Source organism: Coturnix japonica, chromosome 2, assembly GCF_001577835.2.
Source record: "Coturnix japonica isolate 7356 chromosome 2, Coturnix japonica 2.1, whole genome shotgun sequence".
Classification (NCBI taxonomy): domain Eukaryota; kingdom Metazoa; phylum Chordata; class Aves; order Galliformes; family Phasianidae; genus Coturnix; species Coturnix japonica.
The window spans coordinates 85,873,866-85,889,942 of record NC_029517.1 but is presented as its reverse complement, the minus strand read 5'-3'; the positions used below and the strand labels follow the sequence as shown (position 1 = coordinate 85,889,942).

Sequence of the window (16,077 nt, the reverse complement as noted above, 5' to 3'; positions counted from 1 at the left end):
ACTTTTTGAATATTTTCTTTATAACCATCAGATCCTCATTAACTTTCTCTCCAATGACAATGGGAAATAAATAACAGAAACCAGATATACAAAGTATTGCTTGTGATAATTTATTTTTTTGGTTTTGTTGTTTCATTTTGTTTGACAGTTGTCAATGGAGTGTTTTGTGAACATTTAAACTCTCTCATCCATTTTTGTTTTTCCGTGATTAGCTGTGGAATCTTAGTTATGGATTGTTGTTTATGAAGTAGCTGTAAGAAAGGAGAGGCACCTCCATATGCTAAGGCTTTTCATATATTTTACAGCAAAACATGGTAAAAGTAGAACTATATAAGTTATACAAAATGGAGGAGAAAAAATGTACTTTAGCATGTTCAAGATCTGTTCACAATCAATCTGCCCGGGCACTAGTAGACACTGATACCCTGTTTTGGTCTCTGTTATTGGAGATTTTTGAAGCTGTGCTGGCTCCCAGATGTATTTATTAATATTTACTTTCAGTGCTATATATATGTATGTGTGTGTGTATGTATACATATATATACACACATATACATATATATGTATATATATATACACATATGTAAATTTGCCATTTCTTGAGTCTTGTGCATATTTTTGCCTATTGCTACAATCTGTCTGCCATGGGTGAAATGTTAAATACTTATCTAAGTAATCTGTCTGTATATATATTGTATCCTATCTATAGCTTACTGTTCTTTGGACTCTGGATGTGCTGATTTAGACAGAAATATGATTTAATATGATTTTTTTTTTTTTTTTTTTTTTTTTTAGGAGTGAAACTACTGTTACAAAATGCATCAACTTTTTCAAAATATTTATCTATTTTGTGTTACTTCATAAATTTCTGGTAGATAAATCTTTGTAAGTAGCTACTGACATTTTTCATCTAATTTCTTTTGTGTTTGTTTATATGCTGGATCAAGGATCAAAGGTAAATATATCCTTTGTCAGCATGTGAAGTCATGTAATCTCCAACTTCTGCTCCTAAGAGAGCATACATCATATCTGTCTTAAAACAGAATTCACACTGTCTTGTCAAAAATATTTTATACTCATCTGACAGGGTTACCCCCTACAGCTAAGAATGAGCATTAACCACATTTCCAGTGTTAATTTTAAAAGCAAAGCAAGAAATGTAATGACAGTATCTGTGAGAAAAGACTATAAAAATTATGAGAACTAAAGACTGAGCTTGTCTTATGTGGCAAGCAAGGGAGCTTTTCAGTGTTATAATAAAAGAATGCCTGCATTCTGATATACAAAATGAAAATTAAATGAAGCCATTTTATTTTGCATGAACTAATAAGCAACTCCACCCATTTTCCAGTCACAATCATGAGTATGAAACTGCAATCTCCTATCAAGTGATTTTTTTTCTTATGTTCAGACAGATGAACATTATTTATTAAAATATGCATAGATTTCTTTTTTTTTTAATAAACTAATAACACAGAAGAATGAAGATTATCTGATTATCTTTAGTCATGCATTTGTCCAGTTCTTAACCTGTTACATGGAAAACAAAAACAAAAAGTAAAACCAACCACAGCAAAATCTCTCCAGAGACATTCACATAGAAAACAGTTTGTATAATCTCCTCGTATTATCTCCTCTGACCAGATAACACTTGTTTATATTTGCTCAGGCAGGTCAAGAGCAGCTGAATATATATATATATGCCTTTTTTTACCACATTTTCACTCTTCAGCCCATAATGTAGATAATTTTAGCTATTTCTGAATTTTAAAAGGTAGCAGAAGATTCTCTTAGGAACATCATTACATTACATGGTTTAATAAATCTCATCAAATACTCAGGATTATAACTTATTATTTGTTAATTTCATACTCTTAATTGTTGGAGTCTCTCAAATTTTTTCATTTCCTTTAAGTAAACAGAGACTTCTACAAAACTTTTCTGCAAGTTTTGTTGTTGTTGTTGTTGTTTGTTTGTTTGTTTGTTTTTTCCAGATAAATTAAGGTCAAAATATCAAATGAAATATGAAGTTACATGGTCAGTCCAATGATTCTTTTCTCACATGCGGAAATAAATCTACAAGTTTGATTTAGAATATCAGGAAACTAACAGGATGTGGCCCAGTAACAACTAAGAATATTTTCTTCAGAGACAAACACAGTTTCCCTGTTGTATGAATGTGATCTTGGGGCATTTTGGGTAATGATTATTTAAGAGCTATTGTAGGTCATTGCTATCTTTTATATAGAAGTCGCTGTGTTTGACAAAAGTCTACACTGTTTACAAAAATTGTCTATCATTACAGTTCATTACAGACATCAGAGGAAATTACAGTGTCAGAGGAAACATGATTGGGTATTCAAAGCTACTTCTTATCTAAAGAGAGAAACTGTCTGGATTGAAAAAGGATCAGACATTTGTATCCTATTTGTACTAAATACAACATGAAAGTATGAGGAATTCTATTAAGGCCACCATGGCCATCTGTGGATTTTTTTAGGGTAAAATCTGTGTAAATCTATAAACCTAATACTAATACTGTAGTTCTCACCATCTCCAAACAATAAGGGCACTCTGTTTCTCTTTGCTGCTTGGAGCAAATAATTAATATGCACAATATTAAACAAAACAAATACTTGAGAGCTGAGCACAGGAATTAGAATACAGTGGTAGGTTTAGGTTGGATATTAGCAAAAACTACTTTACATGAAGGGTTGTGAAGCATTGGAATCAGCTCCCCAGGATGGTGGTTGAGTCACCATCCCTGGATGTGTTTAAAAACCACTTGGCTGTGGTGCTCAGGGACATGATTTAGTGAAGGGTTGTTAGAATTAGGGTAGTATGGTTATGGTTGGCCTTAATGATCTTTAAGTTCTTTTCCAACCTGAGTAATTCTATGATTCTTTGGTTCTTTGAATGTCTTCAAGGTGTTTGTAACAACTCATTCATACTGGGGGCCTTTCATGAGCGTGGAGAAAAACAGTTTTTCCTTATGATGCTGCTTATGTGCAGCATTAGGTGTTATGATCCTTCAGTATTTTCGTGTAACTAGGATCACTAATATTTTCTGTGCCCTTCGCAGACTTCACGTTTCATCTCTCTCCTGACTTTCAGACTCCTCCATGTTTTATTTTTAGCTGACATTAATTTGAACTCTACACTGGCACATTTCCACTTAACCTATACCTCTTGCTTTTACTTGGTGAACAGCAATTGTAGAAAACACTACAGAGCTTATATGTTACATGTATTTTTTTTCATTCTTTCATATGTTTTGCATGGCTTTTTCTAATTCAAACGTAATTTTTACATAACAGATTAAAAATGTAATATAAGAAAAAAAAATCAAAAATCTATAAAATAAGAAGCTAATGGAAGACAAATAAGTAAAATCCAAGTGAATCCCTTTTTCCAGACAGATCATTTTGAATATTTGTGATTATTTGATGACTCTTAGATCCAAAACTGCTGCTGAGTAGAGTAAGAGTATAGAAACTGTCTGAGACATCTTTGTATTCACTGTAGATTATGTGTAAAAAACACAGTGGGAAATTAATTGTGAAGTTTTATTTGAGCCCAATAGTATGATACATGATCATTTTCAGAAAAAAAAATGGATCAACATTAAAACATTTTACTATCTTATTATCCAATGTTACACATAAATTTTTATAACCATCAGCTTAGAATTTTAAAGATCTGTAGCACTGTTATAGTGAAATCGATTACTTCAGATAATTTTGTATTTAATAATAATAATAATAATAAAATCTATGGTGATATATCAGTTATATTTAAACTCTTAAATACTTATGCTCGGATAATATTTTGTTATAAATACAGTAATATAGCTTGGTCGATTGCAGTATTTATGTTGAATATTGATTCTAACTTGAACAATTATTTATTTATTTATTTGTTATTATTTTTTTTTCCCCACTATCTGTTTTGCTAAAATAAGTATTGGTTTTATGTATTTCCCAATAGCTCCATTATAGAAATTAGTATGCAGTTGTTGTAACAAGTATTTATTTTTACATTTATAGGAAAGGATATTTATTTTTTTTTTATCATCTTACAAACAATAAATAGATTATTAAGTACTTCTGACAATTGTATTCTATTTTGTCACACAAGCTTATTTATATAATGAAGCATTATACAAATGTGAATATTTAATATTGCTTAATGAATATATTCAACTGTGAGAGCAAAATTCTGTCAACTTTGGAAATACATTAAAGCTTGTGGATGACAGAATATTTACAATAACCATTTATGGCTTATATTCCTCCTTCCGGACTTTCAAGACCTGGATTTTCTTTGCCCAGAATGGAGGTCTTGATATCCAAGGCAGCACAATCTTAGTTTATTTATTTATTTATTCAGATGGAGAATGCCCATTCTCTCAACTAGTGATAGGCCTGGTATGATTTTCCAGAAAATCTCCACATCCAAGACTTAGGTCTTTGTTTTTGTGCTTCAATGTGGTACAACGAGTTGATTTTGGTTACTGAAAATTTATGGAAAAAACAAATGATCAAACAATAACTAATCTACAGTATTTCTTTGGGAAGCATACATGCTTGCAAGCTGTTTAAAGTGAGGTCCCCAGCCTACAAGGTAGTCATAATTTTGATCCATGTCTGATGTATTTGAGCCTAAGGAGCTGAGAGATCCTGCCAAAGAGCCAGTCCCCTCAAAAGCATATGTCTGAAGTGAGTCATATGGAGGAGCACTAGGGTCTGTATTGGCTTCTTCAAGCTTTTCTGAAATGAATTGCCTGAAAATAGCACTGTCAGGACCAACCTGCAGAGACTGTCTGTAGAGGCTGTGAATTTCTGTGTTGATTTTCTTTCGCGGTTTGTGTGTTCTCAAGACAGTGCGTGTCCTCAGTGCTGAAATATCAAAAGCTTCTGTGTCCTCCTCACCACCTCCTTCATCATCATACCTGACAATGTTCTCTCTGAATTCTTCCACTTTCTCTGAAAACAGAGTCTTCTTTCTCTGCTGTCTTATGCCTATAATTGCCAAAAAGAACACTGACAAAACAAACAAAACAAAACAAAATGAAAGTGAGGGAAAATATAAATAGAGACAGAAACTTTGAATGTGGCTGGAAAGCCTTTAAAAATAATAATGTTTCTTATTATCACTGCAATTGCAAAGTGAAGCTATCTTATCAGATTTATACAGCTGTGATTTTTACAGATTTTATGGTTTTGAACTAAGTATAGTATGTGGTGGAAAAACTGCTACAGAGGGACTTATAAAATGGGTGAATGAAATGGAGCAATTCTTTGAGCAGATGAGAGTTGGAAGCAGTGATGGAAACAGATTATGTTTTTTGAAACTACTTTGTTTTATCACATAATATATCAATTTTATATTCAAAATTTAAAGTTTTTAATCTCTCCTTTCACATCAGAGCCTCAGGAAGAACAGATGAAGAATGAGGCAATGAGCAAGATATACTCCTCAACTGGTCAAAAATAATTCAGTTCCATAGATAATGTAGGGTGCAGCTCAATTTTTTATATGGCATTGATTTAGAAATTTGAGGACTCACCCAGAGATTCGGTTAGAAAATCAGAAGTAAAATTACAGGAAATAATTAGTTCCAACTTCTATGCCTTGTGCTAAGGTAAAGAAAACCATAAGCTTGTGGACAAAATGCAGCATATGGGTGATGTTTACTTGTTTAGTGTAATTTTTCTCTAACATTAAAATAATTCCAATATCTGTCTGGGACTTCTTCTTTTCTTGTATTGATACTACAGCAAATCAAAATACTATATCAAAATAGAGTTGCCAGAAATCATTTTCAGTCCTGTTTTCTTATGCTTACTGGTTACATGCTTTGTATGTTGTTAATCTTAGATTAGATTAACTGTATAACAAGGGTAGATAAAAGAATGTTCTTCACATACTTATGCTTGGAAAACAAGAAAAAATGTGTTTACTTACAATTATATTGTATTTCTTTCACTGATATAAAAGTCTAAAAATATTAATACTGTATAATAATTGCTCTTATTAAAAAATATACTAAGAGAATATTTCTCTCTTAAAATTTGTTTCATAAGACAATGAGACTTCTCTTTTTCCAGACATTCTATTTGAGCTGTCAGATAGTTTGTTGCAGTTTTCCTGCCTGTTTTGTTTCTGATTACATTTCTTCCTATTTCTTAGAAGTTTCTGAAAAACAAGTTATGTTAGGTTTATGCAATTTTAAATGATGACTTGATAATAGTGAAATATGGCTTCACCTTCACTTTCTGATGTTGGGTATGTTTGTAGAGTTACACAATTAATTGAAAAATTGTTTCCCTAAGATCTGTCAATTATTTGGTGATACTTCTGGGTATGGTATATCCTGTGTTATTTTATTATAAAGCATAATATGGGTATGACATATTATTCCACAAGTAACAGAAGCTGGAGTTGGAGCTGGAAGTCTTTCCCTGCTGCTTTATTCTCATGAGCTTGAATGACAAAGCAAATCTATCCAGCTCAATCACCTTTATTTCTTTCCTGGCCTCAAACTAACATTTCTTAACCATAACTCAGGCATGGATTCAGGAAGGATAGCTAATCTTTGGTAATTCATTTCTACAATGTGCCTGCTGTTGTGGTATGTCAGTATCAAGTCACTCATCAAACACTTCAGGGATATTGTGCTCTATTTCCTTTTGTTGAAAAAGAGAATATGTAGTAGAGATTGTTGCATGCCCTGCCAACAACAGCAACAAAAGCTGTTTATCTGAGTGGTGTTACTCCACTGTGTCTTACAGCAGCCACAGCCCTGAGCAGGGCTGAAAATGCCAGACTAAACCATGCAGGTCTGGTTTTGTGAGTGTCACTTTCTGACTATGCATAATTGAGACTTCACAAACACATCTCCAATTTGTTTAGGGTGCTTCCTTTTCACTTACATACTTTACAAGGGTAGTGAAGGATAATTTTATGTCTCTTGAGAGGAAAAAGATATCATCATATGACTAAAAGGTAATCTGAAGATGCTGTTATTACAGAATTGCAGAATGGCTGAGTTTGGAAGCTTATCTCTGGAGGCCAGCTAGCCCAACTCCTTCTCAAGCAGGCCCACCCAAAGCCATGTCCAGGCAGCTTCTGTCAAATTCCAAGGAGACCCCACAACCTCCCATCTATCTCTGTACAACCTTTGTTAGTGTCAGACACCTGCATAGCACATGAGTTCTCACCAATGAACAGGGAGAACCTCCTGTACTCCAGTTTGTGACCATTGCCTCTTGTCCTAGCACTGTGTATCACTGAAAAGATCCTGGCTCCATCTTCTTTGCACCTTTCCTTCAATTGTTTTAACACACTGATAAGATTTCCCCTAAGTGTCCTCTTCCCTAGGCTGAACAGTCTGGACAGAGAAACATCTCACTTGTTTCTAGAGATAGGCTTGCTTTGAGAGAATTTTCTTTAATTAAATTGCATTTACCTTAGCTACGCATTTGGCATAACTAAGGAAGAATGAGTATTTCTCCACCAAATGAGAGTCTCTTATACTAACCAATCTCCTTTTGTTACTCAGTCTCAGCTTTGCCTGGGCTCAGTACAGACTTTGCCTTTCCAGACCTTTATTGCTGTTAATGCTGGAGAAATAAGTAGAATCATGGATCAACTAAAGCCAGCTTTTATTGCATTGTGTTAGGATTCAAATTTTATGGAAAACTGGAAAAAAATAGCATTGCTTTAAAAAGCAGAAAAGAAACAAAAGGTCTGCATTGTTACATTTTTTTCCTCAATAAGATAGTATTTCTATTTTTTTCCCCAGTCTAGGAGGCACCTTTGCTACATAATCTGAACTATTGGAGAACATAATCATATATCTTACTCATACTTACCCAGGAGTATTAGTAGGCAAGCCAAAACAGCAACTAAAGCTTCTGTGCTGAGGCCTATGGAATACAAGAAAGCTCCATATCGACAGTATAACATGTTCACTTCAGTATCACAGTCACAGACAGTGACAGTGAGTGTGTTTGTGCTTGTAAGTGGTGGAGATCCATTATCCAGAATTAAGATTGGCAAGAAGAAATAAAACTGTTCTTGTCTACTGAAGCCACTTACTGCTGTGAAAATTCCAGCTGTGTTATCTAGAAGATAAATTACGTGTGATATAAATTTCACATTTAGCAACAATAAAAATGCAGTGGTATCCAACCTATTTAAAATAAATGATAAATATGACTGAAGTTAAGAAAGTAAGTCCAGCTATGGACATGTGTCCTTTACTTGTGTGAACTATGAAAAAATGCATTTATTTTGTCATATATTATTTTCCAGGTTCACTAATCTTTTTTTTTTTATTTATTTTTTTTTTTAAAGCTGTGTTTTTCATGTTTAAAGCTAAGTAAATAAATAAATCCCATTGTTCTGGCCAATTATGTGGTTCTTACAATGATTCCATGTAAATAATCCAGCAAGTCTGCAGATGACATATAGAAACTTTACCAGTGAAAGGTCTCCAAAAGTGTGCCTGATAGCCCACAGAGAGAACATGTGGAAACTGAAAGAACTGAAAGCAAAGAAGTCCACTAAAAATAATCTTTTATTTCTTTAATTCAAAACTTGATCTAGCTGAGCTCCTATTATCTAAATGAAGGAAAAGCTGCTAGAGGCTCTCACCTTGCTTTATATTTAACTATAGGCATTCAGAAACCAGTTCTGTATAAAGCCCAATAAGCAGCTTAAGTTCAGCTTCTGCTGCATATTAATGAGCTTGAATCTGAAACTTGAATCTGCTGCATATCAACGAGCTTGGAAAACAAATTAACATTAAAGAAAAAAGTAAAAAATTGTGACATGAATATTTATATCATGGCAGGGTGAATTATTGTGTGTGTGCATGTATGCAGATACAAAGACGGAACAACAACAAAACTTACACTTTTCTTTCTTTCCATCTTCCTTCCTTCCTTCCTTCCTTCCTTCCTTTCTTTTCTTTTTTTTTTTTTTTTAATCATCTCTACAAAATATTTATGCAACCAATCTACTGATGTTCTTTCATGTTTCTCGTCAAATTTTAGGGAGACAAAATGCTCCAGATCTGTTGATCACATTTCTCATAGAATTCTAGAATTCCTTAGGTTGGAAGGGACCTTGAAGATCCTGCTTTGGGCTGGTTTACCACCCACTGAATCAGACTTCTCAGGGCCCCTTCCAACCTGGCCTGGAAGATGGGAAATTCAGGGATGGGGCATCCAAAACTTCTCTGGGCACACTCTCCTGATGCCTGACCACCCTTCCCCTTGTTCTATCACTATTAAACTGTAAAAAGTCAATCATCTCCCTCCTATTTATAAGCTTCCCTCAAGCACAAGAAGGCTGAATTGAGGTGTCCCCAGAGCCTTCTCACTGAAGTGATGAAGTAACAGATTTGTACTAATAGCAATTTCTCCCTGGCAGTCTTGTTACATAGATAAGCAGTAATGGGATGTACTAACTTTCTTGTTAAAATTGTCTCTTACATTAACAGCAAAAACTCAAAGGAATAACTATATTTTTCATCTGAGATTTTTTTCTTTCCTTGACACAAAATCTTCCATTGCTGTTCAATTACAATAACATTTTCGTTTTAAGTGAATAATTTTCCAATTGCTAATGTGAGAAGAGTTAAATCCATGCATCTCCGTATAGTTTTTAATGACTTTACCTTGATTATCTTTGACAGTAAAATGTGAGTTGTTTGTGGCCTCCTGAGCCAACGAGAAGTAAAATTGGTGGCTTTCTGCTGAATCATCTTTATCCACTGCACTGATACTCTGAATTAGCTGGAAAGAGGTAAGCACAGTTGTTTAAGAATTAAAGTGTCTAACACTCCTAAAATTGTAAAAAAAAAACATATCAGATATAGCCTTAAACTGTTATCGCTAGAAATTAGATTTGTAAATGCATATTAAATACATGCTATGTGCTCACAAATATTAAGGTCCCATACCCAAACAATCAAATCAAGACTGGTATTCTGCAAATATTTTACTTTGTGTTTTTTTTGTTTTTGTTTTTGTTTTTGTTTTGTTTTTGTTTTTGTTTTGTTTTTTTCCCATTAGTTTTGGAGAGATGGGCATCAAAATCTTCAGAAAATATAAGATTTCCTGGACCAAAAGACAAGAGGCAAATGAGATTTCCATAAATGAAAAGAAGCACAAAAGAATCATGCAATTGAATGAATTTTTCTATACAAAATACACTTCCTTTGAGCCCACAAACACATTGACATCATTCATCTGATATATTGTAGCAGCAGCAAGGGAGAAGTTTACAAATTCATGAGCTGAATTGTTGATTTTGAATATTATAACAGACTGATAATGGAATTTCTTGAATCAAAACACTTTGTGTTCAATATATTATGTCTCTGTAAGTAACTAAAAACTTTATATCTAAAAAATTCCATGTGTTTCTGCTAATTAAAAAAAAAAAAAGATGTTTGTTTTTTGGTTGGTTTTTTTTTTAGTTTTTGTGGGTTTTTTTTGTTTGTTTTTTGGTTTTTTTTTTAGTTTTTTGTTTCTTCCACTAGTGGAAGCTACTACAGCCTTCCATCTGTGCCTTTGAAAACTCATTCCTGATCAAGCTTTCTTTCAGTGAAAGAGTTAGGAATTTAATGTTTGTTTTCTTCTAAAGCAAGCTAAGTTTGAAATCCACAAATTTTCACAGTGTGAAGGGTAGTGTATACCCCAGAAGCTTTACATTCTTAGTATTCTTCCCTTTTTATATGTGAAATACAATTCAAACCTGTAATTTCAAAATATTTTATTGTTAATAATGAGAGGAGTGATTGCTCATTGATACATCTGGCCACAGTGTACAAAGGCTGTAGCTTGGACTAAAAGCCAATCAGAATACACTGTGCATACATAACTTTACCATGTTTTAATATTATAAAAGATGTCAATGAGGATATCGCCCCAGCGTTACTCATGCACCCCTAGAATTCAGGTAAAAATTTCCCTTATTTTTTTTTCTATGAACATTTCATTATGTAGGAAAATAATATCGAATGAGTAGTTTTCATTTTTACTGTAACTGATGACTAATTTATTATATGTAAAGCAGTAAGTAAATTAATAGGTTTTTTTTTCTTATCTCAAACTCAAAATGCTCTGCATACATAATTAATAATAAAAATTACTAAGCAAGATGCAACACTGAAGTCATTTTGTATGTGATCTCCAAATTATATGAAGTCAGAATTGCCAGAATTAATGTGCTAGAGAAATTAGCATTAATTCAGTTTGTAGGTGCATCTGGTGCAGCTTGTCTTCAGCTGAGTTTTTACAATAATGAGAAAAATGACTGCTAACTCATTCACACTTACCTGACCAGGGATTGCATTTTCACAAACATATGTTTCATAATATTTAGGGAATTCTGGTGCGTGGTCATTTACATCAAGAACTTGAATATATACATTTGCTTCTGAAATTTTTTCAGGATTTCCTAATGATTAAAAAAGGCAGAAATTTGATGTTATTAATTAACTACTTCTTCAAGGTAATGTAGACATGAGGAAACTTCATTACATTTGATGGAGAAGAAAGTCACAACTGAGACATACAGACACATTATGTATGAAATTGTTCTTAATTATTTTGTTCAGATTTAACCTGTAAAATGATTGAGCAAGTTCTTTTGAAGTAAGAATAAAAAATTTAATCTTAATTGCTAAAAAAGAACAGAAGGTGCTGAGATTTGCATATGCAATTGAGAAGGTTTTTGCAGTGCATTGATGGTAACTTCCTTCTCCAAGTGGCTGAGGAATGAATGAGGAGAGACGCTGTACTGGACCTTATTCTCACCAGCGAAGAAGAGCTTGCTAGGAATGTGAAAGTAAAAGACAGTCTTGTCTTCAGTGACCATGAAATGGTCAAGATGCTTAAGGCAGTTAGGAGAGTGCAAGCTCACAGTCCTGGAGTTTGGGAGAAAAGACAATGGCCTTTTCAAAGATCTGCTTCTTTGAGTACTACAGATCAAAGATTTAGATGGAAGAGAGGTCCAAGAAAGCAGGTTAGTATTCAAACACCACTTTCTCCAAGCTCAGGAGAGGAGGTGGAAGAGGAAGTCAGGTGAAAATGCCAGTAGGCCAGCATGAAAGAACAAAGAGATCCTGGTCAAACTCAAAAAAAAAAAAAAAAAAAAAAATGGGTAGAAGAAAGAACAAGTAACCTGGAATGAATACAGAGATGTTTTCTGAGTAGCCAGGAATCAAATTAGGAAAGACAAAACCTAGACACAATAGAATCTTTCCTGGGACAAATAAATGCTACAAGAAAGACTTCTACAAATACATGGGTGAACACCAACTTGAGCGAAAGTCACAAAGAGTCTGTGACTAATGCAGCTCCTCTCAGTTTTGGAAATGGTAGCAAAGCCTGTTCCTGAGAAATGATAGCGAGCCTTGACTAACTCCCCCCATTTTATTGTTCTATATCATATAGTATAGAATATTGTTTTGGTCAGTTTGGGTCAACTGTTGTGGTTCTGTTCCCCCCTCCCCCCCCCAGCTCCCGGTAGATGGACCCTCTGCCTTTTTGCTGGCAGGGCAGTATGAGAAGCAGGACTATACTGATGTATTACCAACATTATTTTCCATCTAGATCCAAGACACAGCATCATACCAGCTACTGTGATGAAAATTGATTCTATCCCTGCTGAAATCAGGACACACCTGAAACCAACAGAACAAAAAGATCTGCACATACCGAATACCTCTTGGAAGACTTTCATCTATCAGCAGGTTCAATCCACACTTAGATGGTACTAATCATCACTTAGCTCTTAGAAAGGTCTGCTTTCACCCCAGTGTAACACATTACTGCAGGAGGCAAGAATTTTCATGGTAACAGTATCATTCACATTAAGTTATCTATACTGTAGGATAAGGGCCATATGTAAGACATTTTCTAGTGAATGCAATTATTTTTAAAAATTCTGTGAGCCCTAAATATCTGTATGCCTAAATACCTAACAATATCACAAACTGTTCTGTCCAAAAGACAGAATGTTACTTTCAAGAATATTCATTATAGCACTTCATGATGTGTGTTAGCATCACTGCTTCTGATGCATTCATAAGACCTGAAGGAATTTTTATTTTTTTTAATAGTTTAATGGACATTAAAGCGAAAACTTTTTTTTGTCATATCTCAAACTGTAGGATTTGGGTGGTTCTTACATTGCTTTTTAAATGTATAATTATACCTCATCGCTTGCCAATAACTTTTGAGTCTTTTGTCAAAGGAAATGGCAGCAAAAACAACTAACACAGAGAAAAAGGGCTAGATGCTCAGCAGTTTCACATTGCTGTTTCTCCTGTGAAATCATTAGATAATATAAAATCAATGAAGCAATGTTTGGTTTACTTTTTAAAACAAATATAAAAAGCAATGCATATCCCTTTTATAAATGATACAGTGTAGGACTGAATGTGTTTTGCATAGGTCAGAATTACATTGCCAGAGATGTGGCTGAACTTGTACCTAAAGGAAAGCTTAGTGATTCTTACTGGGACACAGGAAATACCTTTGGTGGCTTCATACATACACTAAGTATCATGGGAAGAGCCCAACTACCTCGTCTGATTCCTAACTTGCTTGCACACAATATTCATGTATTCCATATTGATCGACTACTGCGAAATACTTGAACAAAACCTTGCAGAATGGTGCTGCCATTCCCATCTGTTTTCTTTCACCAGTTAACCTATGTACTTCTTTCACCTCATCACTATACTTGTTTTCTCTCTCTCTCTCTTTTTTTTTTTTTTAAAATATTTATTTATTTATTTTTTAACCTCACTGTGTGGTAAATAACAAGAAAGAACATTCCCCACATTTCCATTGGAAAATAACAGTGTGGTAGAAGTCTGTTTTTCATGGAACATGGGGAAAACACTTGAAGTTAGTAAAAATATTTGTGCTTCATAACAGATCATTAGCTTTTTGCTGTTGCACTGAAAACTGATTAATAGTTTCTGCTCCATCCCTGGAGGTGTTCAAGGACAGGTTGGATGAGGCCCTGGGCAGTCTGATCTAGTGAGTGGCAGCTGTGTCCACAGCAGGAGGCTGAAACTACGTGATCTTTCAGGTCCCCCCCAGCCTAAACCATTCTATGATTCAAATCCTTCTGAAATCATAGTAGTTCAATAAAAGGCAATACTGATTTTAACTTTTATGCTTTCTAGAGAAAAATAGTTGTCAGAATCTGAATACAGTTGTTAATCCTACATTAATCTAAAGAACTTTGTCACAGTCTCCAAGAAGAGATCACAACTGGAAAATGAAAGTCTGTAAGAACAGAATATGAAATGCAACAGGCTGGATTCGTGTCAAGGATTAATTTGGTGCTCTAATCACTAGGAATCAAAATAATTTACCAACTTATTTTGGAGCTTTGTGGGGGGGGGGGAAATAAATAAATAAATAAAAGAGCAGTAACAGTCCAGTAACAGTCCAGAGGTACAAAATAGAACTCAGTACTTACAGGGTATTAATAAAGTTTGGGATTAGTATCAGCCAGTAAAAGGAAACTTGTATTAATAAATAATAATAATAGTAATAATAATAATAATAATAATAATAATAATAATAATAATAATAATAAAGCAGATTTATTTGGTCCCTACTTTATCATATACAAACAAATAAAAAGGAAAAATAAAAACAAAACAAAAAAAGAAACAGATCTAAAATGTAAGAAGTCTATCAACAAAATTATATGTGGTCAAAGTGGAATGAAAATTAATTACATGCTCCAAGACTGAAACCTTCAAATAGCTGCACTTTCTGCAGTCGTGCAGTAGTTTTGAAACATATTGTAAATGAATATTTGCAGAACTCTACAGACAAATGATTTGTCTCCTTAGGGTAAGTTCAGGTAAATCTAGCACAGACATATAGAAAAATGATGATCAAAGTAAGCTCAAACCAATTGGTATCACTAGGAACTTTTGTCATTCATCCCTAGTTTGACTGAGATGTTGTGACAGATATTACTCTTTCAAATAATAAATCAATTTTAAAAAAGTTTATCAATTATCAACTGACTTAATTAATTACTGTCAAGCAAATCTGATTACTTAAGGATTTTTTGCTCTCATGCATGGCTAGAGTGCTTCTATTCATTTGTGCTTTGCCCTTCTACTCAGTGGAAGCTAAGTAAAAACAAGAAAACCTGATCAAATTTTACTATTCGTCTTGATCTAGAACCACCTTTTACATAAAGTAGAATAAGACACAATACATTGCAGATTCCCAGTGCCTGAGTTTAAGATCCAGTGAATAAGGTCTGCTTCTGGGTACCTTTAAATTATTCTATCTCAACAACATGAGAATAGGATGATGAAGGCACAAATCTTGAAATAGAAGACAAACTCAGTAATCTCTGATCCTTGTTGTCACAACAGAGGCAGAAGGTTTGGGTCCCGTACAAATTCCAGGACATCAATAGGCCCCCAGGGATATTGCTTCCATAATGAAGTTATGAGTTGTATCTCAACTGGAATTAATAGGTAGTACAGATGAAGGCTAATGCCATTTTGATTTGGCTTCAGTGGAGATATAATGTCATCCACAAAATGTCTCATGCACAGAGTGTATTTTATGACTATACTTCAGGGAACAAAATGCTACAAGTTCATAATATAAATCATTTCAGGTATGAGCGTACCAAGGTGACCTAACTTCAATGCTTTTGAACATACTTTTTATAGACAGTGACCTTATCATCATTAAAGAAATAAAGAATAAGTATATGAAAATAATGAGGGCCCAGTTTCTCTACAATAATTTTCATTGCTATGAAAGATCTACTTTCTCCTGCTGCAGAAGAGACATTCATTTCTAACATTTGATTCTTTACTTTTTTATTGTTTAGCTAAACAGAAAAATCCAGACCAAAGTCATCCTGCTGTGTTTCCATAGTGCTATTCAAGACATGACAAAAATATGCCAGAGATCAGTTTTATCATCACCTGCTAGCTGCCCAGCAACATGAAAAGTAAGATATATTTATGTTTTATAAGTCCCCAAGAAGCTGAAAAGG

The 16,077-nt window shown here is 33.9% G+C and overlaps 1 protein-coding gene across 7 annotated transcripts in view; it reads right to left on the bottom strand.

Annotated features, from left to right (window-relative positions):
* Nucleotides 1-767: 767 nt before the first annotated feature.
* CDH19 (cadherin 19) overlaps nucleotides 768-16,077 on the bottom strand; it is a 128,670-nt gene continuing 113,360 nt past the window's right edge. For 6 of the 7 annotated variants that reach the window (XM_015855200.2, XM_015855201.2, XM_015855198.2 and 3 more), the window contains 4 exons: nucleotides 11,354-11,475; nucleotides 9,689-9,806; nucleotides 7,878-8,129; nucleotides 768-5,042 (listed from right to left, as the gene is read on the bottom strand). In XM_015855200.2, the coding sequence (XP_015710686.1) occupies nucleotides 4,552-5,042; nucleotides 7,878-8,129; nucleotides 9,689-9,806; nucleotides 11,354-11,475 (983 nt within the window). In that variant the 3' untranslated portion in view covers nucleotides 768-4,551. The remainder of the gene's footprint in view (nucleotides 5,043-7,877; nucleotides 8,130-9,688; nucleotides 9,807-11,353; nucleotides 11,476-16,077) is intronic. The other variant, XM_015855203.2, reaches the window with a different exon arrangement.